Genomic DNA, 25689 nt, shown 5'->3' on the forward strand with positions numbered 1-25689 from the left:
AAAGCTTTGTTGTCATCTGGGAATAATCTTTACCATTACAAATCATGCTGTAGTGGCAAAACAGGAGCAGTATTTTCATAGTAGGCAGGTGACGTGATATGAGATGAATTTGCCCCCTGACCCTGCTTGTAACTCAAAATACTCATATCGCAAATGATCTTTCTCCATTGAAATCAATGGAAATGCCATTAATCGGTTCCAGAGCTGCCAGAAAAATCCAACCATTTTTTTTTCTCTATGACATCTGTGCCTTTTCTCTGCAGCTCGTTCAGATTGTTTGGTTGCCTTTACAACGAAAAGCCCAAAATGAATTTTTACCGAAGAGGATGAGGAGGAGGTTGAAGGGACGACAAGCGGCAGCAAGAAAAATATTCCGCTTATAATTGTGCTCCAGGATCTTGGCTAGCTCATGTTCCTCAGTGCAAATGTGCAGTGACACACTTGAATCTGGTGAACACCTGTTTATTATTTGAATGTGCAATTCAATGAAAATTGTGCTGTTTTTTCTGATGTGTGTACCTTGACCTCTTGGAAACAGTATAATACATCCAGACCTACAGATATACAATACTTGAAGTTATTCTTAGCTCCTCATTAGGCTACTGTAATATTAGTCATGCTTCCCAAAAAGAATATATGCCTGTGGTTAGAGTAATTTTATTTATGTTAATCCGCCTTTTGTATTCAGATATCTGTTGCTTTAGAAGTTAGAACAAAATGACACGGATGCTATTCATTAAACTGTCTCTGGCATTTCTTATCGTGTGCGTAAGTATTTAGCTAGCCGACTTTGGGGCAAAGTTATTTTGCTGTTTTAAACAACATGTAATTGTGACAATACACAGCTTGAAGGTCCTTTTTTTTATTATTTATTGTTTGCAATTTGCCAAAGTGGTACTTGTTGTGAAAAGAGTTGAGATTACTTCCACCATACATCACTTGTATACTTATTGTTCGCAAGTGAAAGCAAAAAAGAAAAAAAAACTCCACCTGATGATAGGCTCAAAAAATTGGTACGTCGTGTTAATCATATTAAAAATAACAAATGTGTTGAAAACAAGATGGACAATAGACACTTACATTTTCTCCTGGTGGTCCCATTTCACCAACCTCGCCCTAATAATGATATCACATCCTGCGGTTATGCCAGGGAACAATGTCACGTATAATATACGCTGCATGCGATCCACTCACTCGTTCGCCCCTGATGCCAGCAACACCTCTGTCTCCCCGGCCACCCTAAAAGACACCAGTGACCAGTTTAGAAAAGAACATTTGTTCACAACCCCCTCACTCTCTGGCAAAAACAAGGTGCTCACGCTCACCTTTTCACCAGGTAGGCCTCGTTCTCCTGGAATTCCTGGCAATGTTTGTCCTGGAGTACCCTGTATTGCAAGAAAGAATTACATTTTTGACAGACTCTAACCACTTTATTGAATGTTTTACAAATCCAAAAATCAATAAACAGTAGGTTTGGGCATCGTTTGGATTTGAACGATTTCAGTCCTGATTCCGGTTTCTCATTTCAATTCCTGTTCCAAACGATTCTCGATTCTGATTCTTTTAGGGGGCTGGCTCAAAGACGTTTGCATGGTTTAAATAAAGTGTCTTTTAATCATGAACCTCCATTTTATTTTGAAGGGTAAGTATATTTGAAAATGAAAGCAATGAAATCAAATGATATAGAATGTTGATTCCTTTTGTGAGACAAAATTTCGGTGAATTTTGCCCAAATTCATTGTTATGTAAAGTTGCTCGTTTGATCTTTGGCAAAGTTGTTATTCAATGTTTAGCTTTTTCTTCTGCCATTGGCTCTTATGTTGGTGTGAAGACTAAAACAAATGGCAAAAACATTAGTGCAAGAGTGCAACCAACCATGTTAGCTGCCTCAATGTTGGCATAGACATATTTTATTGTTTCACTCACACAATCGACTGAATAGTTAAGTTCAATGAAGCTCCGCACAGTGCAAGCTGAGACTCGGAGGGGGAGGGAGCACATTAGACGGTACACGTTAAAGACTCCTTTGCACTATATAATCACATTCTGAGTGTTGCACTGAAGTGACTGATCATTAATTTTAACAAAGTTGAGACGGCTTTGTTCGCTACAGCCACTGGGCACAAGCACGTCTTTGTGTGTCTTCTTCTTACCCGGCCCTAATTGACAGTTTTTAGCCATAGTACAGTTGAGCAGAAAGAATATTCATCCAACTGGTAAAACTGTCTCACCTTTTCTCCTTTGACACCAGGAAGTCCTGCCATAACCTGGCAGAGAGAAAGAAAAAAAAGTGGAAAATACATCATCATAATAATGACGTACTACCTACTTAGAGAGTGTGTGTGGTAATATGACTAATGAATTTTACTTGTTCATAATTGGAATGCTAAGTTGAAAGAATCAACCTGCCATTGAATGCTCTGCTCTTGGAAATGTCAACCTTGCTTAATACAGCAGTATGTGAAAAACCTTTTCACTTGAAAAAAAGGAAAACAAATTACAAAACCCGAGGGATGTACCAGAAAACCAGCTGTACGTTCTCCAAATATTGTCTGCTGCGTGTTTAGGGGGAAAGAAGTGGAGGTGCACGGTTGTGAAATGGGTGTCGCAGGTAATTTATCAAACTGTTGAACTGGCTGGCAACGTCACAGTGACTCTGTCCAAGGTGCTGAGCCCGAGGCGCCCATCTGCGGGGAGGCCACTCAACACTCTCGTCACGGGTCAAGTCAGCAGCGCAAACAAGGGGAGAGACTGATAGTCAATTCAACTGGAATATGAACTATAACACATCTCAACTCACCGCATACCTATATCTAAGGATAGAAGACAAAGGATAGAAGAGAAATTTAAACCTCAATATAATAACTGATCATGGATCTTTGATATTGTGGCTGGTGAATTGGATTACAGAGCACTGATGTCCAAATTAAGGCCCGATGGAAAGATCCAGCCCGACTTTACTGCGTTTGGCCTACGATAATAATCAAGTGTGTCTACTTCTTTTTTCTTTCTGAGTGGGTCTATTTTTTTAAAATGCAGAAAAACTGATCCAAAAGTGCATTTAAAAAAAATGTTTTTTTTTTTTTGTTTTGTTTTTTTTAGCCGATATTAGCAGCCCAAGCAAAGGTACACTTTTATATAACAATACGATGAGGTGACCAGACACTATCAGTCATAACGGCCCTTTGAGGCAAAGCATAACTCCGATGTGACCCTTGACAAAAATGAGTTGTACACACGTGAGTTATAAAAGTACCAGTCCATATAAGACAACAAGTTAAACAACGCCCTGTTGCATCTACCGTATTTGCCTAAAATGATCATCTTCATCCTTTCCAAAAGGTACACCGTACCTAAAACAATGTTTTTTGGGACTGATGTACTGATGATAAATTTCATCTAGCTAAGGATAAAACTGGAGGGCAGCCAGTATTCACCATTGTTCCTTTTAGCATGTGGCTACTTTTAGAAAAACAAGCTTTTTGTTGACCAGTCCACACACACACACACACACACACAAAAAAAGTGCAGCAAGCTCCTCCTTTGTGGTATTCTACAAAGAGCGCTACTCTAATAAAAGGGTCCTGAAATCAAATAGGGAAGAGATGGTTTTCCTTACATCTTGTGTCAATCAAAATTGCCTCAGGTGGTAAAGTGGTCGTCTCCCACCCCAAAGGTTGTGTCTTTAATCTTCGGCCCCATGTGACCGTGCCCAAGTGTCCCTGAGCAAGATACTGAACTCCCAGTTGCTCCTCCTGGTGCATCATAAGCAGCTGAATGCGGAAACAGTCTTTTAAAATATCGTAAAGTTAGAAAAGGGCTATAAAAATGAAGCCCAAAACAACTGCTCCGCCTACTTATTTGCATTGAATTGGGGTGAAAATAGATGCTTAAGTGCCAGACAAACTTTTTACAAGTTCTAGCAAGCAAGCAAGCAATTTCATATTAAAGACCTCAGAAAACCCTGCAGTTGCAAATTAACATCAATTATGTGCCACCGCATGCATGATGAAGTCTGCCAAAGTGCTCTCAAGTTGCCTCGAGTGCGTCCGGCAATGCTGCAGGCTTTGATGTTTGATGGCTCGGGGCTCACGCAGAGGGGAATCAATCACTCCGGCCTTTGAGCAAAATGATGACTGTGGAATACTTTGGTGTGAGTCATTTCACAACCAGATGCATGCGCCCCTAAGACACTCCCTCACATCGAAAGAAATACCAGGCGTTGATTTTTTTTGTTGATTCACGTCAGGCCAAATGAAAACCCGAGGATGGAGAACGCTTATATATATATTCCCGCAGACTTGTACGATATATGTCAACGTCTGTGACCTTGACTGTCATTTTCATTCGGCTTGATGACAGAATTAGAACAGGCTCGATACGATCTCCCAAAAGCTGTCGGCAGCCATTTAAATGCAGAATGTGAAGAGCAGAGCAAGGCGACCGTTCCCCAGAGTCAGCTTTCAATTTCAAAGGCATAAAAGTGTGAAGAATTGTGGCTGAGTGAAGGTGGTGTGTAATGTGCTTTGCAGGTTAACTGAATACCGACGAGTCTGTACTTGGGACATTAGCAGGCAAAGAGAATGCGCCAGGTGGGAGAGAAAAGTACATGTTTGGCAGGGGAAAAGACTTTCAGAGCAACCAGATGTATTGTTTGCATGGCATCTGCTGCAAGATTTGTGTTTTGGTCTCACAATGCAAGGCAGCTTATGACACGAGCCAAATTTCTATTGGCCGTCGAGAAATCCTCATTAGTGGCAGGGCCAATTATCCATGAACGGCGGCAAAGCTGATGCTGAACTTCACGCTCGTGGCTCATCGGTTTGTTTTCGGATGCAGCAAGTAAAGGAAAAAACAAACAAAACCACCGAGCTGAATGCACAATATAGTTCACCGGTGGGAATTATTTGCGCTCTGAAAGAGATTAGTCTACCTTTACATATGAAAACACAAGAGCCTGTTTAGCGGTAGGCAGATATTTTGGTATGCCCTAAAGACCAGTGCCAGGTCAAAAGGTTTACTGCACTTCCCACTAGTAATTGTTGGGAGTGTTTGAGGGACGCAGGTGCAGGTGCATTGCCTATTACAGATGATAGTGGTGACACATTACTGGGACACCGATGGGATTGTCGCCAGTTTTCTGGTGTCATTTCATTTCACCAATAAGTGGCTTTGCCTCACTAAACACCATGAAGCAAACTTGCCAACGGTGCCACGAAGTAATGTTGACAACTAACAAAATCCTTATTCCAACTAAATCCATCCATCCATTTTCTTTGCTGCTTATCCTCACGAGGGTCGCAGGGAGTGCTGGAGTCTATCCCTGCTGTCAACGGGCAGGAGGCGGTGCACACCCTGAAGTGGTTGCCAGCCAATCTCAGTGCACATAGAGACAAACAGCCGCACTCGCAATCATACCTAGGGGCAATTTAGAGTGTCCAATTAATGTTGCACGTCATTGGGATGAAGGAGGAAACCGGAGTGGCCGGAGAAAACCCACGCAGGCACGGGGAGAACATGCAAACTCAAAACAGGCGGGCCGGGATTGAACCTGGGTCCTCAGAACTGTGAGGCCACCGCTTTACCAACTGATCCACTGTGCCGCCCCCAACTATATCCTTATTTAAAATAAATAAAAATCTAAAATCTGTTTTTGAACGTTAAAAACAAAAAACTACTGCTTGTACAAACATGATGAACAATCATATGGATAATAAAGAATCCTCCAGTAATAACAAAATGTGTAGTAATGTTAATTAACCTTAGTATTTTTTTGCCAAAGAGATGGTGTTTGAGGTTTTTTTTTTTGGTCAAACATTTCATGAAATCAATTTCACTGATTTCACTTATGATAGGGTGTGTGGTGTTTAAATACCGTATTTTCCGCACTATAGGGCGCACCTTCAGTGACTGGCCTATTTTAAAGCTTTTTTCATATATAAGGCCGCACCCCATTATAAGGTGCATAGAATAGACGCTACAGTAGAGGCTGGGGTTACTTTATGCATCCGTTAAAGGGTCAATATTGATCCATATATAAGGCGCACTGTCAGGTTTTGAGAAAATTAAAGGCTCTTAGGTGCGTTTTATAGTGAGGAAAACTGGATAAAACATGAACATAACCAAATTTTAGACTTAAAAAATGTATGTCTGAAGTCTTACTTTCATGCATGTAAATATGCAGTACCCTGTATCAAGAGCCTGAATTCAGCCCTGCGCTCGGTACGCGGTTTATCAGAAAATGTAATGGTAAGGGAAGTACTTTGTGCACAGCACAGTGTAGCTGAACCGTGGGAACTTCAAAAGAAAACAGAGGGTTGACTCATGGTCATCATCATCATCATCATCATCATCCCCTTCATCAATTTGACAAACAACAGTAGCTAGGGAAAAGGCCGCCTAAAGGAAGACCACAAAGCGCTGTGCCTCAAATAAAAAGTAATCGCTGCAGGATCAGACTTAACAGTAGTGCTTAGTTGTTATTTTATGACTTGGATCTTTCCCAATCTAACCTGAGAACACAAAATATTGGAACGCATCGTCACCTTCCCTGGAGGACCGCTGTCTCCCTGCTCTCCCTTAAAGCCTGGCTGACCTGGGGGGCCAGCAATGCCCTGAGGAACAAGTGAGAATTGTTTAGGAGATAAAAAAATGACACAAGCACACATACACATCTTAAAATAAGAAAGTGTGATGCACACACACGGCCGCAAACAAAGAAACAAACCTGCTTCCCTGGCAATCCAGGTAACCCATCTTTCCCAGTTACTCCATCTCTTCCAGGTACCCCAGGTTTTCCTGCTTCTCCCTGAGAGGTGCCACATATTTCAGTCAATTAGAAAAGTTGCTTTTAGAAGAAAAAAAAATGAAAACAAATTTTAACTTCATCTACACAGACAGGAACTAACCCGAAAAATTGTGTTGCACTTAATCTGTATCAGGAGACTAGATGTGACCCTGAGTCGTTCATAAATTGATTAAGATGATTTTGGTTAGCAGAAAAAAAAGTGGATTTTATTTTATTCACGGAGAATTGTAGTTGGCTGTCCAATCCAGGAATAAATTGTAGCAGTAACACATTCTAAATAAGTACAGCTACTTATTGTAAATGTCTTTTAATAATTGTAATTCATGCTGTGAGATTATCTGCGAATGAAACCAAACGTGATACAAGAACATTATTAATGGCTTCTACAGTACACGTAGGTCTAATTACTTAGAAGGGTTTATGAACAATACATTATTTAATCACTAAATAACACAACGCAGGAGCAACGTACTCAACAACGCTGCATACTTACAAGCTGCCCCGACAAGCCCGGAGGCCCCTGTGGACCCTGCAGAAGGAAATAAATACAGCAGTATGACAAAATGAGATTTTCAGAGCATTTCATGAGGAAGGATGCGGGGGTTTTACTTGGAGCGGCAGCGTCGTTGATAGGAAACACTTACGATAGCTCCTGGAGGGCCTGGGTTTCCCGGCAATCCTGTGCTGCCTTGGGCACCAGGAGGACCCTGCAAGGAAGCAGATAACGCTCACTAGAACTCTGGATTGTTATATGGGTGCCACAGGGAGATTGAAATTAAATCGCCAAAAAAGGAAAATATTTGCACTTTACCTGAACACCAACACCTGCTTCTCCTTGACTACCCTGTGGAACACATTTCACATTATTTTATGACTTTGCTCAGTAAGAAATAAAATAAATATTATATCAGAAAACAAATTTTGTTTGCATTTCAAGCCGTTAATTCGGGGGAAAAAAAGTGCGGTTACCTTCATACCTGGTGGACCAGGAAGTCCATTTGGACCAATGGAGCCCTGATAGAAACAGAAAAAGCAAACATTAAATGTTGCTTCAGAAAGGTTGAATCAAGGCAGCTGAATTCTTTCTGTATGTTGAATATGTTTCACCACTAACCCAAAAGGCTTCTTCAGATCGAAATTTTAAATGGGGAATTTGCTTTTGCCCTGAGGCTCGTCATAATACAGCTTGGCACATCTACCGGTTATCTACGATTGGGATGCTGGTTTTAACCAGTCATTCACCAATCATGCCAGGCAACAACACCACCACCACCACTATTTTGCCCCCCCCCCCCCCTCCCAAAAAAAAAAAAGAGGCAAATGTAGGGAGATGGAACTTTTCGACCTGTCAATCACTAGTACAATAACAGCAAATCAGATAGCCGCATTGTCTTAACCTCTGGCTTGAGATGCACCTCACGCCACATTGTACCACAAGGAATGCTGGTTGTCAGTAGCGTGCGCTTGGCAAAAGCTAATGTTACGAAGAAAAAGGTCCTCACATGCGCTTGGGGAACGTTCAATTCTGATGAAAGATATCCGACTAGGTTATAAGGGGCCTTAATGCCTTAATTCAATTTCCAAAACCTAAAACACAGTTGACGAAGTGTCTACGATGGATTAAGGATCTTGGAAGGACCGCACGCATAATTAAATGTGGACAACATCAACAAACACAAGGCTGTATGTTCGAAGGTAAGTGAGGCAGAAGTATCTTCTCTGAGTTTGATTTAATCATTATCAGTGCTTTATACATTGCAGGAGAACAACTTTCACTTTGTTAGTGTATCGCTGACCTGCTGAATGAAGTGTGGAATGTTTTATGCTGAACAGTCGGGTTAGTGATGCGTAAATGCGCCATGTCATGCAAGAGAAATGATCTGTCTATTTGTATCACATCGGACTTTTAAGACAGAGCACTGGGTTCCATTACGAGCCGAGTCAAATGAATACACCACTCACTTCTAAAGACTACAATGATATTACTCGTGATCTTTCCAAGTAAAAAGTACTCACCCTGCTTTATATGCGCTGTATGATTCCACTATTTTATCCTGTTGGATTTCAATATGAAGTTTGCGAGGCGTCAAACTTTTTTTGCATCGATCGCCAACATTTTGTTTTAACTCTGTCATTGCGTCCTGCTCCGTCCAAAATCTTAATTCCGTGTACATATCCTTGCATGAAATAGTTGAGCCCTCTCTGTAGAACTCTCTTGGACAAGTCTGACGCATTTGGCAAAAAAACATACCCCAATATTGTCTGGAATACATGATAGAGAATCGACTTCGAACATGTTCTGTTCAATCGCCATTTTGAAAGCTTGTAGGAAATGGCTAAGGGGGTGGAGCTTACGATCGCCATCGGAAAGGTGCATTAACATGTAAAACTTCAAAAGCCTTTTTGATTAAAGAAGAAATGTCTTGAAACAAACAAGGAGTTCAGTTGCCTCCATTCAACCTTTGCAAAAATGACAATGACCTGAATAACTAAGAATCACCACAGACATTTAGCGTTGGTTTGTGTGCGTGTGTTTGTGTCATTCTTACAGTTAATCCCCTGATGCCAGGTTCTCCTGGGTTTCCCTGTGAGTGAAATACAAGTCAAGAACACTGCGTGCAACATGAAATACTCAAAAACCACTGACTGAAAATGATGGCTTATAAAATGAGAACAGAATTTTAATGTTGAAAGCAGTGAAGAGTTTTCTCAAGAGATGTATGATTTGGTACAACATGTAATACACTAGCACGAATAAAAAAAGATTTTAATGGTAATGATTTAAGTCATGCACATATCTGGGTTACAACAGGCAGGCTAAAGCAGAAGATGAACAATGTCAACAAACAAACAAACACTCATAGATAAGCTTTGGAGTGCTGCAACGGGAAAAGCCAAGAGCAAACTCAGCTGCATGCACAATTAGCAGAGCCGAGTGACAACAGCACTATTTGGACTGCTCCCAAATTGAAGCAAACGCCCCAAACCCACAATGACACAGAATCCCGGCAAGAATGGATGTGAGCGGACTTCCATTTCAACTCCTCCAATAAAATCTGTGCTGTTTTACACACACAAAAGAAATCCAACTTCACCATCGCTGAATTGGACATCAATGCCTTTGGGAGCAGCGGTCTGTATTAATATTTCAAGAAGAACCCCTCACTTTCTGAGCTACTTTCAATACAAATGGAAAGATTAAAGTGTGAAATCTGTCTACCAGGAACACGATGCGCATGGCTCACTAATAACTATGTCTAGATTCCCCAGGGAGGATACAAAGTCTTGTTGTATAGATGGGAAATCTTGGAACTCATTGGTACACCATCGTGCAAGTTGGAAAAGTGCTATCGAGAAGAAGAAATTAAACAAAAATAGCCCAACTAAGGCTGCTGATGAGAAATAAACGTAGTACTGAGAGCAAATACGTTATGTTGAATGCTGGCATACGTTCCCAATGCCCAATGTTATGTCCTTGATTGTCATTATCCGCTCGATCTAATTACACATTTCCAAAGATCAATATAGAGCTCGTGCACGTGACGTCACCATTTTCACGGCGCCATATTGCCGGTCAAAATGAGCTGCTCGACATTGTGGGGGACATTGAACCGGAGCAGGATATACACAATGCCGGAGACTTGTTGTGCTGTTGGTCGTTACAACAGACAAGACAGATATTCAAAAAGATCATTCTATGGAATACAAGCTGAAAAGATCAGAAAATATCAATGAATTCCGGCAATTAAACGTGATGGATGGTGCCCAACCAAATACACATGACAGAGTAGCGATCGCGTCACTTCAGGTATGAATTATTCTTCTCAATCTCAAATTATCGCAAAGTATATATAATGCCAAATTGTCTCATTTGAGAACAATGCATTTAAAAAAAAATGACAGGGAGTCATCCTCCAACGTACATGGAAGCATGTTGCAGCCACATGTTAATCTTCGGTAAACCTCTCCCCGACAGCCGTTTTTTAAAAATAAAATAAACCTAGAAAATAAACAGTCGGTCATACAGAGGTTTATGTAGGTTAACGTGTGGCCACAACACGCTTTCGTGTACGGGGGCTGAAGCTTATCCTAATGGTTTATTTTCTTTTTTAAAATATGCATTGGACTCATTTGAGAACAATGCATATTTAAAAAAAAAAAAAAACGTCTGTCACGGAGAAGTCTACCAAAGTTTAACATATGGGTGCGACACGTTTCATGTACGGAGGAGCCGGCTTGTCTTTTTTTTCAAATCATAGTTAATGAATGCGAGTTTGTGTAAAACCATGCGTCATTTATTTAAATATTGGTATATGTATTAAAAAATCCAAGTGGCTGCATTACTATATGGGATTTATTCTTGATTGAGAACAGATCTGGCAACAAAGGATTGGATTGCGTCCAGACTTTTCTACGCTTTCAAACTTTTCCGTGTAGATCTCAACCTCACCAGATCCATGTGTAGATCGAGTTGTCCAAGACAAGCGGAAGTGGGTCAATAGTCCAAATTCTTATCGGCTACTTTGGCATTAAATATGGCTTCTATATGCCAAGAGTCTCTCATTTTTCCACATACCTCCGTTTATTATCACCTTCTAAATGTTTAACGGTATCGGACAAAACTCTGGCCGTCGTGCTATAAGATGTATTTTCGTTCCATCTCCAACGGACTGACTACAATGTCAATAATACATCATGATGTATTTAAATGTCAATAGGTAGCAGTGTAACAATTGAATCTTATGATATTTGACTTTATTTTAGTGCTTCCTTTTAGTTTTATAGTAGTATTATTAAAATTAAAAAGTCACTGGACTCTAGAGCTCAAATAAACAACCCAGCGATTAAAAACAACAACAACAATAAAATACTGGCCGTGGAAAGGATGAAGGACAGATGAAAGATGCTTAGACAAGACGGTTACACCAGCAAACACCAGAATTTGGAAACAGGTGGAGGACGAAAAATGACAGTGAGCTGTTTGCCGTGCATCTTCAACATGTTTCATGAGCTTCAGCCCGAGTCCAGGAAAAGCCAGCTCCAGTATCAAGTTGTACACAGCCGATCTGTTCACTGGGTTTACTCACCGGGAGGCCTCGAGGACCAGCCAGCCCCATTGGACCCTAGTCCAGCACAGAGTGAATGAAAAACATGGGCTATTAAGAAGTGACTTTCAGAGCTCGGCAAACACACTGGAGTTGAACTTGGAGTTCTCATTCGAGTGCTAGGAGACTTTGATGTGTCCACGGGTTTTAGAGTGCAAACAAGGAAAGTACAATTCTCTTTTTTTACGAGTTAACACAAATTCTAAAAAGAAGACAATGTAATAAACGCAAACGCGGCAATTTCTTTTTATGGTAACAGATGTGCTTATATGGTAGCATCCGCACTAGAGTCGGCAATCAAAATCATGTTACGCTTGAGTGCTTCACTTTAACTTGGCAAGTCAGGACCCAAATATGGGAACTGAATTCATCATGGATGGCTTGCAGACAGGTAGTGATATATTACTGGGTGTACTTTTTTATGACAATACTGATATGCAACTTACGGTTTTTCATTATTTTTAATTGTTTATGGGTTTTCATAGAAAGACTGTATTCGCTACAGTTTGGATCTTACTTCTGGCCCATAGTTCATGCAATCGTGATATTTCAATTTTACTCAATTTATTGATGCGCTTGTAGTTGTCATGTTACTTTCTTAACAGGGTGCTCCAAAGGGCACTTTGACAATATAAGCACAAAGTAGTTACATTTAAAAACACTGTATGTGGCACTGTACACATTTTTAAATGACATTTTTGTTCTTAATATAACTAAAACTGTGAGTCTGCTTTAGTGTAAAAACAAATCAAAAGCAAAAATTATTTCAACTAGATATCGGCTCCTTCAATGCTTACCGGTTTACCATCCTGACCGGGTTTACCAGGTTCTCCTGCTACTCCCTGAAATGAAAATACAACGATCACTCCTAATATGTAAATAAAGAAGAAAAACATAATTTCATGTATACAGTGAAAAACAAAAAGAGGTTGACTGTTGCACTTAAAAATGTCTGAGAACAAGAATGAAACATGGAAGGCAAGTCACCTGTGCACCATGATGTCCCTTCTCCCCAGACTCGCCTCTGGACCCTTTCTCCCCACGAGGTCCTTCAAATCCCTTCGAGTCCGGATGACGCAGCAATTAGAGAGAGACGAGCCCCGATGAGTTGTGGAACAACATGACGCGGCATTTCTTTCTTCCGTATGTAAATCTTACCCGGTCACCTTTGGCTCCGGGTGGCCCAGGAGCACCAGAGTCTCCTTTAGGTCCCACAAGACCAGGAGGGCCTCTGGTGCCAGGTGCACCAATTAGTACTGAGTCAGCAGATTCACCCTGTTGGGAAAAAAAAATGGTTAGATAGTTGTTCACTGTTGTTCTACAGTGTTACGTCGTCACCTTTTGACCCGCTGGACCAGGCAGCCCCGTAAGTCCCAGTTGACCCTGATGAGGAGAAAACATTGTCAAATTATTAGTGAGATTTAAAAGTAGTAAGTATTTTTTTAATGTCATGTCATATATAAACTGTCACTCTTAAGAGTCCCTGCAGTGTGATGTTGCATGGAAGTCAGATCAATCAATTTACTCTACTCACAGTATCACCTCTATCTCCTTTGTCTCCTCTTTCACCCTGAAACACAAATGTGAAATATTAGTAGAATCATCTTGATTCTTACACACAGTGTTCTTCCTTACTTTCTCCCCCGGTCTCCCAGCCTCTCCGAGTTCTCCAGCCCGCCCCGGAACCCCTGGAATTCCTGGCTTTCCAGGCTCTCCCGCTGTCCCCGGAGGTCCCACAGGCCCGAGCTCCCCAATGGCTCTGCCCGGAGGGCCCGGTGTTCCTATCGGACCTCTCTCGCCTTGTTCGCCCTTTGGCCCTCTGTCCCCCGGAAAGCCACGTGACCCCTGGTGTTTCGATGGGTGGAAAATAAACATTTGCTCGGATCTCGCTCGGTTATAAACCATTATCTGCACTTACGTCTGCACCAGGCGCTCCTCTGAGACCCGCTTCCCCTCGGTTTCCTTTTTCACCTTTCTCTGCCCTCACTACTGGAGAAGTCACGGCGGTGTCTTTGCTGTCCACAACCGCCTTCAGGTCAGACACCTGCATCGACAGCAGAACACCACAAAAGGCCATGACAGCGTCTGCCACAGGTGCCGGACTGTGAAATGATTTCAACCAGTCCTTTCCATTCCATTCCAGCAGCTTGAAAATTGCTTGTAATCAGTCTCCTTTGTGCAATTTTTCTGGTGTTGAGTTCAGAAACAATTTAAGGCGGCGGAGTGCTTTAAAAGCACATTTTGAGATGACTATTGGTGAAAAAGCTCAGAATAGTGCCATTTTGCTCACAGAAAGAGATTTTGTGTGCGATGTCAAGAACGGAGCAGCAGTTGAGGTTTTGTGTCACGAAAAAGATATGTTGAGTTATGACACTCATCAATGGCCAATTTTGGTCCACGACAACAAGCTGAGTTCAATCACTTTGCATCCTGTGCATCCCATTTTTCATTTTCTTATTGACCATTAAAACTCAGCCAACCCAACTTAATGGGATTGAAGAGCTGTTTGCACACACACAATCTGTTTGACACGACAAAGCACCGTTCAACAGATGTTTTATTACGAATCTAATTTATTATCACTCATAATTAAGGATAATATTTCATAGTTGCCACCTTAATAGTTTTGTTAATGGCCAGTATGGTGATACATGTGGGTAGAATGTCTGTCTCAGACAGAAGTGGCGGGTTTGAATCTAATTTTCTTCACGAAGAAAGGAGAAGAAAACTGGATCGAAGCAAAATTGATCTCCGTCACAATGTGTTCACATACCTGAATTCCGAAGTTCGCCAGGGCCCTCTGCACATCCTGGTAATCAAAACCGAAAAATTTACCCGACTTTTGTAGACACACTGCAGACTCATTTAAATACAAATGCGGGTGTGTTACCACTGCCGTTCCAGGTTTGCCAGGTGCTCCGTCCTCTCCTGGGTCCCCCTAGAAATAGAAGCACCCCAGGATCAATGCAAGAAACAAACTCACTAAAATCCCAAATTCACTCTAACTGATGAAAAAGTTGAACTTACTGTTTCGCCTTTCAGACCAGGTGGACCTCGCTCACCCTGGAACAAAAAAAGTTGACGCCAACGGCAAGCTAAAGGGCAAATGAGGACAACTTACCCGAGCACCCACAGCTCCAGGAATCCCAGGTACACCCTGAAGGACAAGAGGAGAATGAGAATTACGGGCTTATGATTAGCTGAATGCACTTTAGGTCCTGCTCAAGGGAGGCACCAACATGTATATGGAGACTTTGAGCAAATAATAAAAAAAAAAAAAAAAGTCAAATAATTGTGCACCTTGTGCTCTTAAGTTATGAAAAAGTCATGACATCACTTGAAATTTCACTTTGTAGATTTCAAGCAATGCTGCTTAATCATGTCAAAGTGGTACACTTTTCTGTTTATGTAAAATCCTCTTCTAATCAGTGGGTGAATTCTTAAGATACAGCCAAAAGAAGATTTGTCAGGTCAAAGTGATCTTTGACCACAAATGTAATTAGCTTAAGTGGATATTTGTGCCAGATTTAATAAAATTCCCTCTCGGCTTTCCTGAGTTATTGTGTTCAGGGGGGAGGAAAAAAAAGATGGCATCTGAGGTCAGAGTGACTTTTGATCACCAAATCTAAACGACCTGCCCTTGAAAAAGTGAACATCTATGCATTTTTTACAAGATTCCCTTGAGGTGTTCCGTGAGAATAGGACAGCATAATATAACTCCCCCAGCCTTGGCTGTCTCCAGTGTGGAGGCAAAAGAACATGAGCAGATAAGACTGTGGGAAGGAAGCAAGCGCATACAGAGACCGATTAGATAAAATACACATCGCTGCAGCTACATGTGCCAGGGCGATGTGGCTGGGGATAACACGACCACACAAGAGATGTCTATAGAGGAGAGAAATACACAAAACCGCACCCTGCATGTCTGTATAGCATAAACGATTAAGGCTACAGTGAACAATTGCTTACCACATAATGACCCGGACCCCCTTAGGGGTCCAGATTATTCCTCACACAGCAAGCGCACTGCAGTAAGAGCAGTGATGTGTGTTTGTTAATTTGCAGTGAACGTTTTAAGAGCGTTATCGCCGATGTTGAAATGCAATTGGTTGCCGACTCACAGGTGTTCCTGGGGGGCCTTGGGGGCCTGGGATCGCTGCTGCTTCGAGTCCTTTGACATAGACAACCTGATTGACATGTGCAGTGCATAGATTAGTAACGACATTGTGAACTTAACATTTACTTAGATACTGTGTGCAAATAGTAAGAAACTGTCAACCCCTGTGTTGCTCCATATATATATATATACACATACACACACACACACTACAACAGTGGAAGCCAAAAACACATTTCATTTTTGTGTCTCACTGTCTGAAGTCAAATCAGACTAAAGCTCTCCTGTTTCACATCAGTCAGGTTCAACCAAATTATTATTTTTTTTAAATACCAAAATCAAGAGAGTGAGAATTTCTGAGATAATTTCGTATTATTTTTGGGGAGGTCAAACATTTACATACACAAAAACTCGAAAGAACTGGAGCGCTTCATAAAACTGACATCATGAAGAAAGAACATTACATGGAGATATTAAGGCAACGTCAAGACATCAGCCAGGAGGCTCTAACTTGGGTGCAAATGGGTCTTCCAAATAGACAATGACCCAAAGCATATTGCCAAAATGGTTAAAAAGTGGCTTGAGGATAATAAATTTAATGTCTTGGAGTGGCCATCCCAAGGCAACCGACAAACCTTACTTAGTTGCACCAGTTCTGTCAGGAGGAATGGACCAGGATTCCAGAAGAGTACAGTCAGAAGCTTGTGGAGGCCCCATCGCTCAGTGGTTAGAGCAGTGGTTTGGTAAACTAGGCGTCGTGAGTTCGTATCTCACTGTGGCCTCTGCTCCCCAAGAAGGGTTGCGTCAGGAAGGGCATCCGGTGTAAAAACTGTGCCAAACAAATATGAGCCTTCATCTGAGATGTTAAGATATGGCGACCCCGAAAAGGACATGCTGAAAGAAACTTCACTGTCAGAAGCTTGTGGAAGGTTACCCAAAACGTTCAATCGACCCAAGTCATGAAGTTCAACGGAAATGCTACTGGATACTCAGGAAATGTATGTAAACGTTTGACCTCAAATGAAATAAACTTCTCCAAGAAATGATCTAATTATAATGGCATTTAACAAAATAATTTGAGTGATCCTGACTGACGTAACATGAGATTAGTCTGATTTGACTTCAGACGGTGAGACAAAAAAATGAAACGTGTTTTAGCACAGTATATGTAAATTTCTGGCTCCAATGTGCCTGTGTAACCGGAGAGATAAAACAGCTCAGGACACATTCTGTCTTTTGCCAGAATTTGAATCATTAAGAAACGGTGATGTTATCAGAGACAAGAATAATGTTTAGCCTTTGACATTGTTTATTATGGAATAATATTACTGAGATTGTTTGACGCTCATCATTAACACTACGATGTCAACCACGAATGATACTTTCCTCACCCTAAGTAGGTTATGGTTAAAATGTTTCTGTCAGTCCCACCTGTCCAGGAGGACCTACGCTGCCAGGCAGTCCGGTAGGTCCCGAGGGTCCAGCAGGGCCCGCAGGCCCAGTGAGACCCCGCTCTCCTTTTTGCCCGTCACGGCCCTGAAAAAGAAATTGTGACTCAACTAATTCTCTCCCACAGGCTTACTTCCTCACAGCCGTTAGTGGAAACGGAACTACCGTATAACATCAAAGCAGTTGGCCAGTGCCACCCCTCCGCTGATGTTCTGTAGATCATTAATAGGAATTTTGCACATGGAAAGAGAGGTCGGACATTTGGCAGTCTATAGATTCCTCTCAGAAGTGACTCCCTCCTACAGGCTAATTTTAATCATGAGAAGATAGAATGAGACATGCCGAGTCTGTGACACCAAACTGAGCCAAAATATGAACGTACTGTCAATGTAACAGCAAACCATAATGGAGGCAGGAGGTGATGATGAGAAAGGAAAACAGGGGTTGTGGCCATTGGTGTCACACAATATGGTAAAGTCAGGCAAAATCAAGAAAGAAAGTGGGTTGAAAGCAGGCGGAGACAAAGGGGACGCAATGTAAAAGTGACACGAGAGACACGAGAAGAACAATGATGTAGGAGAGGTCTGGCAAAACTGACATCTCGTCCAGCAGCTCCCACTTCTCCTCTTTCACCCTGCGGAATGAATAAAGAAGTGTCAGCATTCAAAAGAAAAACACACTCGCACACATATCATCATTCGTAATATTCAAACTTTCGGTAAATGTTTGGATTCTTACAAAAGGGCGTGCACGTTTTGGTTTGAATATTTTAGAACTGTGGTCTTCTCACTTAAACTGGGCATTCCTCACCCACTATTTTTATAATATTATTGTTCAGGTGGAAAAAAAAAATAAAATCAACAACAATTAAAGAAACGCCAGTCTGTGTGAAATGAAAATGAACGGAATGGAACACAAACCTTTCGCCCATCCTCTCCTGGCACACCATCCTCGCCCTGTGTAATCAAAACAAACTGCATTATCAACTCCACAGGGGGAAACTGAATGATGGCCAGTTGTGCGGTAGGAGCACTCAGATAATTTAGTGCTACCACTTTACGGGCTCATTCATGGCAGCCATTACGCAGCCAAGCCTGAAATAAAAGTCTGCGCTGCTTCTTCTCAGGAGAGTGCACATCAATGCTATCACCAACTCGACAATGCTAATGACAATAAATAAGCACATTTGTACTTATCCTGTACTGTCTTCTCATTATGGATATTAAACATAATCTAAAGCACGCGTTTGTTTGCTCGGTGGAATCCTAATTACCATTTTGCCAGGAAGCCCAGGTTTGCCATCTTCTCCTGCTTTGCCCTGAAACAACACACAAATCCACATGTATTGACGAGTAAACAAATGTACAGCATATCCGTGAGTATTGATGTGTACTCACGGGTGTCCCTGGAACACCTGGAGAGCCTACAGGCCCTTGAAGACCCTGTTCACCTCGAAGTCCTGCCAAACCCTGGGGGGCAGTTTCAGTATTTTAGGGTGATTTCCTCAATGCAAACCCTTTTAATACAAATTACAAAACTGGGTTCCACAGTGCAATTAAAACTAATTAATACATTACTGCTCTTGTATTGGATCCCTTCCGACTATGTGGTCCTACCTTTGTCCAATGTAACAACAAACAGACAGACAGTATTTTCAGATTTCAGGTTAAGTTGATCTCAACTCGCAAGAATTTAAATGGGACAGCGTACACAGAAGAAGAAACACAAGCATCGTGCTACAGCTATTGTATGCATCTAGTCTCAGTACTAGAAGATGACCATTTATGTGCTCGAAGAGTAATTATGACATTTTAAAGCTCAAGTGTCATTCCTATTAACGTTCTAAAATAGATATTGAAATGAAAAATACATATAACATTATTCACTTCAATGTCGATACAAAAAAATAAATATGAGCGGCGACTGTGTCATCCATGTGCAAAGTTGCAGAAGTGACATTCGACATCCAAGTGGTCGCCATATTGGCTGTATCTACTGCCTATGATGTCACCCCGGACATTCGCCATTGAAAACATGATGTGGCCCCTACTGTGGGATACACCCCTTCAGACATGGAAGCTCTTTTCGAAGAAGAGAACATCTCACAATCAAGTGAAGTGTCCAGGGCAATATTTAGATGATATCCGGATCACTTCTAACTCACAACAGACTCCCAGACATTATGCATGAGCCACACCGACCGACGGCAGCTCGTGGGACACAGAAGCTTGGACGAAGCAGTGATCGGCGGCACCTCTGACTTATGGACGCGGATCTGTTGTTACGTTCTGAAAGGATTACGTCCTCCCCCCAACTATGGTTTTTTTTTTAGTAGCTCTATACTCACCTACCTGTCATTTGGAACACACGAAGCTCTCGTCCTTTGCACCCGTGCAATCCATTTTTCACGACAAACCGGGTCTCTTGGAAACTTATGAGGGGTAAATCCATCCTCCCGAGTGTTCAAGCAATATCCAGCAATGTAACGAGCTGACATTTTGGAGAACACGAAGGAACAATGAGCTACCTTGCTACCCGCAGGTAAAACTAATGGAAACAAACGAGTGCGCTTGAGTGCCCTACAGCCCTTAACGTCACTTCCTGCTTCTTGTTGAAAACAAATCCCTCGAGAGGATTTTCATGGTGGGAGTTACAAAAAGCCATACACGTCAAAATCATGTTTTGTGGTGAAAAAACGGATGGATCCATACCGACTGCCGTTTTTTTCATTAATAACATACTAAAATTCATCCATTTCATGACAGTGGCACTTTAATGTGAGAGTATCGCATCAAAGGAAAATGACCGGGAGATAATTTCCCCGTTTGACCACAGAATACTTAGAGTGAATCACTGCTTATATTTCCAAAGTGCCCTCTCTTGGATGCACACTTGAAAAGCAAGCCCCATTCAACAAAGAACATCTTTTTGAAATAGGCTACGTCAAATGACTCAATGAATCCAAAAAGCGATAGAACAAGGTGTACCTAAAAGTGTTTTGGAAAATTTTTGCTATTCATGTATATAATATAATACGCTGTAATAATGGAAAACTCACATCTCTTCCAGGGTCGCCAGATTTCCCAGGATCACCCTGAAAATGAAAGACAGCACAAAGCACACAAAAAGTATTAGCGGTGGACATGTTCTACCTTGGATAATGTTTAACATACAGCGTGTTGGTTGGGTTTGGTGATCCAGTACCCTCTGACCAGGTGGTCCGGCAACACCCGGTTTACCATCCAGACCGGGACGACCATCCAATCCGGAGGCTCCCCTTTCTCCCTGATGATATAGAGAATTAAAATTAAAGCCAAATACAGACCACCTACAGGTCTGAGCCACCCGATAATCTGTTGAATATTATTTGCAATCTTGGACAGGCTGGCAATATCAACAATCACCCCAGAGGACAGTTTACAGATAAATAGAGAGATAACACCAAACAAAGTAATGTGGGCAATCAAATCAATGCAGAGCAGCAAGGCCGAGGGGCCTGATGGATTTTCAATAGAGACATACACGGAATTTGATGATAAGCTAGAATCAAATCTTAGCCAGTTGCAACAGGATCTTTTTTTTTTTTTTTTTTAATTTTAATTTAACGACAACCACCACAAACTTGGGCATATTTTCAGGACTGGTCATAGATGACAAAAGACCCTTCACTATGCAGCTCATATTTCCCAATAAACCTTTTAAACTGTGACTAGGAGATCCTCAGAAAAATATTAGCCTCCTTTATGGACAGTGTAATTTCAACAGTCATCACTCCAGATCAAACGGGCTTCATTCCAGGTTGTCATTTTATAATATGCGTAGTTTATTCAATATTCGGTACACATCACACTCTGCATTTAAGGAGGTCAGAAAAGGTGATCGCCTTAAAGGCCCAAAAAGCATTTGATTGTCTTGAACGGGAGGTCCTGCTTTCTGTTTTTGACAAATGCGGCTTTGCTTCACCACTTTTGACAGATATGATGGCCCCGCTATGGTTGTTGTCACCATTTCCCCCTCCTGCAGGTAAGCCTGCAGTTTCTCCTCATTACTGTTAGATTTGACAGTTGAACCTCTCTTTTTTTTTAAAGCAGGGAGGTGATGGGATGCATTAATGCATAGCACATGCACACATAGTACATTGGTGTATGTCTATCTATTTATGGATAGTGTCTCAGTTCGCAAAATGATGGTTATAAGAAGTAGAGTGGGGATCAGTTAGATCGCCGCATTTCAAACCTTCTCTCCAGGCGTTCCTCTTTCTCCACTGTCACCCTGAAAAAGAAGATAAATATAAATATATTTTTGCACAGACATATTTATAAGTAGAGATGCAGTGACAGAAAGCAAACTCACTCTGGAGCCTGCAGGCCCACGTTGTCCCTCAGGACCCTTCGCAGAGAGCAGCGAGGGAACAACAAGTCATCCATGTTTATCAGCCATGCATAATAAATCAACAGGAAAAAAAAGGTCAGTCTCCATACTGATGCATACACCGACGCAATCGAAGCGGAGGAGGCAGACTCACTCTCGGGCCTACAGCTCCGGGAGCTCCGGCTTCACCTTTCTGACCGTTGCTGCCGTTCGCTCCTGGGTTGCCTGTGTCGCCCTGGCAAACACATCAGTAGCATCAACACTTAGTTGGGCCACACGGAAAAGAATTGTATGGGTTCAATCTGTCCTTTTCACTACATATCAGATCTGCACAAGTAGCGGGTCAAGGATTTGTAGGGTCAAGTTGAAAATAATGTTGACAGTTGTATCCACATTGCCACATATTCTATGTAAGCGTCAACGTGATTCTCGAGCATGACAATCTGACTAATTTGAAGTTAAAGATGGCAACTGCCAATTTGGCTGTATTTTCCTGAGAGAGAAGACCCCTGGGGGGAGCAAAGGTCTGACATTTAAATCATCCATCCATTAATCCATTTTCTACCAATTATCCCGTTCAGAGTGAGAAGGAGCCAGCTGTCTAAGGGGGAGAGGCGGGGCACGTCCCGGACTGATCGCCAGCCAATCACAGGCCATATAAAAACAAACAACCAATCACGCTCACTCACATCAAAAGGTAGTTAAGAGTCTACAATTAAACGAACTGCAGGAGGAAGCCAGAAAAGCCAAAGAAAACCCACACATGCTTTTCAACAGCACAGAAAGATCACACCTGAGATCAAAAGGGAGAATTAGCCACATGACACCCCCCACCCCACCCGTTTGAATCGTGTCAGGGTCAAATTGAGATTTTTAATAACCTTAATTTGACTGAGTTCATGACCTTCCACAACAACAAAACTCCCACGTCACACACACTCGAAGTCCTTGCGGCGTTTCCATGGCGACTCTGCCCTGTTGGACCCATTGGCCTCTTTATTCCTGTTACAAGTTCTATTTCGATTGGAATTAAATCTTTAATAGTCACGACATGGTGATGTTATATTTTTTTCATCCTTTCTCTCTCTCTCTCTTTTTTCCAATGATTAATATAACAGTGTTTAAATATGCAATGCAACTGAAAGCACAGCAGACATGTTTTTTTTTTCGTTTTTTTACACACCTTCTCCCCTCTCTCGCCTTTAAACTGGCCCTGAATGTCAGCCTGTGGAGGAACATACAGAGACCTTTACAAGCAGTGAAAGAACAAATTTGTTGGAGACAGGTGGAAAACTCATTAAAATGTGCAATTGCAATACATTTTGTAAAAAAGAAAAAATTGAGGTTTGTATTGATTAAAAGAGAGGGATAGAATGCGACATACCACTCTCCCTGGTGGCCCTGGAAGTCCTTGAGGTCCCTTAAAGAAGACAATGAAATATGTCTATCTGTATTCACCTCCATGTGTTAGTGTATGTAAAGGACATGAAAGTTTATGAGAACAAACCTGTAGTCCCTTCTCTCCTCTGGGCCCTGTGAGTCCAGGGTTGCCCTGTGAACAAATACAAATCGATAAAAACGCTAAGCAGCTGACCTTGCACCAGCGGAAAAGCATGTCAACAAATGGAAAAGTTGTGTGCGTGTGTGTGTGTGTGTGTGTGTAGATGCAAAAATATGGACCCCACATTTCGCCCAGTCTCTCCTGGCTCTCCGACATCTCCTTTCTCTCCAGGGCGCCCTGGCTGACCAGTGAGTCCCTGAGGGCGAAACCATAAAAAAGGAAAATTTAACCATGCAACAATGTGAAATTGTATTTGAAATATCTAGGTGTTAATGTGTATTTAAGCCCTAAATTCATAATTTTAAGAGTCAAAGAAACTTGATACCCTCACTCCTCGTTCTCCGGGCTTCCCGTTAAGGCCCGACTCCCCCTGAAAGAAGACATTGAAAAATAACAATGAGACAGTTTAGCGTTCTGAAGATTATGAGAATGGAGTTCATCGTTGTCTCAAATTATAATCAAATGCTGTGTCATTGCAGTTGATGCCATGCTCGATTATGTGAGTGATACATACATAAGCTAATAGCTAAATAGCTAATACAGGGACTAGCTAACAAGCTAGCTGTTAGATACTGGCAATGACTTCTACTAATTAATCCCCATAATTACATTTTAACTTCTTTACATTAGAACAGAGCATGAGAAAAAAGGATAAGAGATATAAAGAGTGTAAGAGCTCAAACTTACAGGGGTGCCTTCATCGCCCTTCTCCCCTCGTTCTCCCTGTAAAACAAGCGTTAATAATTCTTGACTTTTTGAAATGCATGAAACTCAATGTCACTCAAGTGACTGGAAGAAGCGCATACGCACACAGCCTCGCCCCCCCCCCCCCCACACACACACACATATATAAATAAATAGGAGATAATGTATTACCTATAAGAGCATTCTCTGACAAATTTGCATTGAGAAAGGAAAAGAACATCTATTCGCATTCATAAAGCCGCAGAGAGTATTTACTTGGAAATGATTTATTTGTCTCGGCAGATGACTCTTTCCCAAATCTAATTTACATTTACATTGCGATTCCCTGAGGAATTGTCTATGGATGCTTAGAGATGCTGATGCTGCGCTGACATTAAAAAGACAGTCAGGCTAGCGAATATATCACAACATACCTATGCAACCAAGGTTCTGATAGCAGCAGGCGCTGCATTTTGACAGTTCTATTTTAGTCTATATGATCTTACGATGTGAAAAGCACGTCACTTGTGTAAAGCCCGCCGCATGTTCAGAGATGGGGACAACCGATTGCTACTGAACAGTCACCCATTGTGTAGGGTGGTACAACTAGTTTTCACGAGTTGTCAATGTTTGTTTCCCTCTTCCACTAACATAGCACAAAACTTTTGATTCAGATACAGATTACGAACTGTGGGGATGCGACAAGCAAAGCAACGATGATACGCAAGCGGGCCTAAGACTAAAAAAACTCACCTGTTTCCCAGGAAGACCAAGTTTCCCTGGGATTCCCGGCCGGCCGTCCTCTCCCCTCTCTCCCGGCTCACCCGGGTCTCCCTACGGGGCAGTTTCGAGAGCAATTTGACAAGGAAATAATTACAAATAAAACCAAAAAGCCAAATGAAGCACAATAGGCTCTTCACCTTGACACCCGGCCTGCCACTGATACCTGGGGTTCCCTGAGGACAGAGAGAGCACATGTTTTATGCATTTGTAGTTTGGGGCACGGCTGAAACGTGGCACAGGGGATCGCCAAATGAATAATAGAAGATATTGTCGGGAATATTTCACAGGCTGTGTAATCGGGATGCAGGCAGCAGAGCGAGTAGATAAAACAGAAAATCTCCGGAGCGATGTTATGATGACGGCTGGCTTTCACTCACTGCTTCTCCTCGTTCTCCTTTAGGTCCACTTGTACCCAAGCCTGACCCTGGAGAACCCTTTGAAGGTTAGAACAAAGGATGTCACTGAGTGCATATTCTCTTAATTACAGGTTTTCGTATTGCATGGTTACTGACTTTCTCTCCTCTCGGTCCTGGGTCTCCCTTTGTTCCTTTGGGCCCCTCAAAACCAGGCAGCCCCGACTCTCCCTGGGGGACGTGAGCAAAGTAGGGTTCTCAGGCTGCAAATGCAAAACTGCTGATGGCCTGAGATGATCTCACTTACCTGTTCCCCTTTCTTTCCTATGGGACCTTGAACCTGGAGGATTTTAATACACAGTAAAGTCAAGGATTTACGAAACTGTTCATTATTCTACTCATTACTTTTGAGGCAACTCACACTTCGCCCCGGTTCGCCTCGTACTCCTTCACTTCCC

General features: G+C 42.0%; 1 protein-coding gene across 5 annotated transcripts in view; it reads right to left on the bottom strand.

Moving 5' to 3' along the window:
• col7a1 (collagen, type VII, alpha 1) overlaps positions 1-25689 on the bottom strand; it is a 67682-nt gene that overhangs the window by 10753 nt on the left and 31240 nt on the right. For 4 of the 5 annotated variants that reach the window (XM_061831828.1, XM_061831826.1, XM_061831824.1 and 1 more), the window contains 46 exons: positions 25653-25688; positions 25539-25571; positions 25391-25462; positions 25256-25312; positions 25016-25051; positions 24849-24929; positions 24099-24134; positions 23737-23781; positions 23536-23607; positions 23358-23402; positions 23235-23270; positions 23034-23075; positions 22005-22085; positions 21833-21868; positions 21716-21751; positions 20684-20764; positions 20538-20573; positions 18877-18948; positions 18753-18797; positions 18400-18435; positions 18078-18113; positions 17462-17566; positions 16035-16100; positions 15035-15070; positions 14941-14976; positions 14804-14851; positions 14687-14722; positions 13832-13957; positions 13549-13758; positions 13448-13483; positions 13252-13296; positions 13072-13188; positions 12901-12972; positions 12711-12755; positions 11896-11931; positions 9358-9393; positions 7778-7822; positions 7620-7652; positions 7453-7515; positions 7302-7337; positions 6728-6808; positions 6546-6614; positions 2232-2267; positions 1326-1385; positions 1195-1239; positions 1081-1116 (listed from right to left, as the gene is read on the bottom strand). In XM_061831828.1, coding sequence (XP_061687812.1) covers positions 1081-1116; positions 1195-1239; positions 1326-1385; positions 2232-2267; positions 6546-6614; positions 6728-6808; positions 7302-7337; positions 7453-7515; positions 7620-7652; positions 7778-7822; positions 9358-9393; positions 11896-11931; positions 12711-12755; positions 12901-12972; positions 13072-13188; positions 13252-13296; positions 13448-13483; positions 13549-13758; positions 13832-13957; positions 14687-14722; positions 14804-14851; positions 14941-14976; positions 15035-15070; positions 16035-16100; positions 17462-17566; positions 18078-18113; positions 18400-18435; positions 18753-18797; positions 18877-18948; positions 20538-20573; positions 20684-20764; positions 21716-21751; positions 21833-21868; positions 22005-22085; positions 23034-23075; positions 23235-23270; positions 23358-23402; positions 23536-23607; positions 23737-23781; positions 24099-24134; positions 24849-24929; positions 25016-25051; positions 25256-25312; positions 25391-25462; positions 25539-25571; positions 25653-25688 — 2604 coding nt within the window. The remainder of the gene's footprint in view (positions 1-1080; positions 1117-1194; positions 1240-1325; positions 1386-2231; positions 2268-6545; positions 6615-6727; positions 6809-7301; positions 7338-7452; positions 7516-7619; positions 7653-7777; positions 7823-9357; positions 9394-11895; positions 11932-12710; positions 12756-12900; positions 12973-13071; positions 13189-13251; positions 13297-13447; positions 13484-13548; positions 13759-13831; positions 13958-14686; positions 14723-14803; positions 14852-14940; positions 14977-15034; positions 15071-16034; positions 16101-17461; positions 17567-18077; positions 18114-18399; positions 18436-18752; positions 18798-18876; positions 18949-20537; positions 20574-20683; positions 20765-21715; positions 21752-21832; positions 21869-22004; positions 22086-23033; positions 23076-23234; positions 23271-23357; positions 23403-23535; positions 23608-23736; positions 23782-24098; positions 24135-24848; positions 24930-25015; positions 25052-25255; positions 25313-25390; positions 25463-25538; positions 25572-25652; position 25689) is intronic. The other variant, XM_061831827.1, reaches the window with a different exon arrangement.

This window comes from Syngnathoides biaculeatus, chromosome 10, assembly GCF_019802595.1.
Source record: "Syngnathoides biaculeatus isolate LvHL_M chromosome 10, ASM1980259v1, whole genome shotgun sequence".
Classification (NCBI taxonomy): domain Eukaryota; kingdom Metazoa; phylum Chordata; class Actinopteri; order Syngnathiformes; family Syngnathidae; genus Syngnathoides; species Syngnathoides biaculeatus.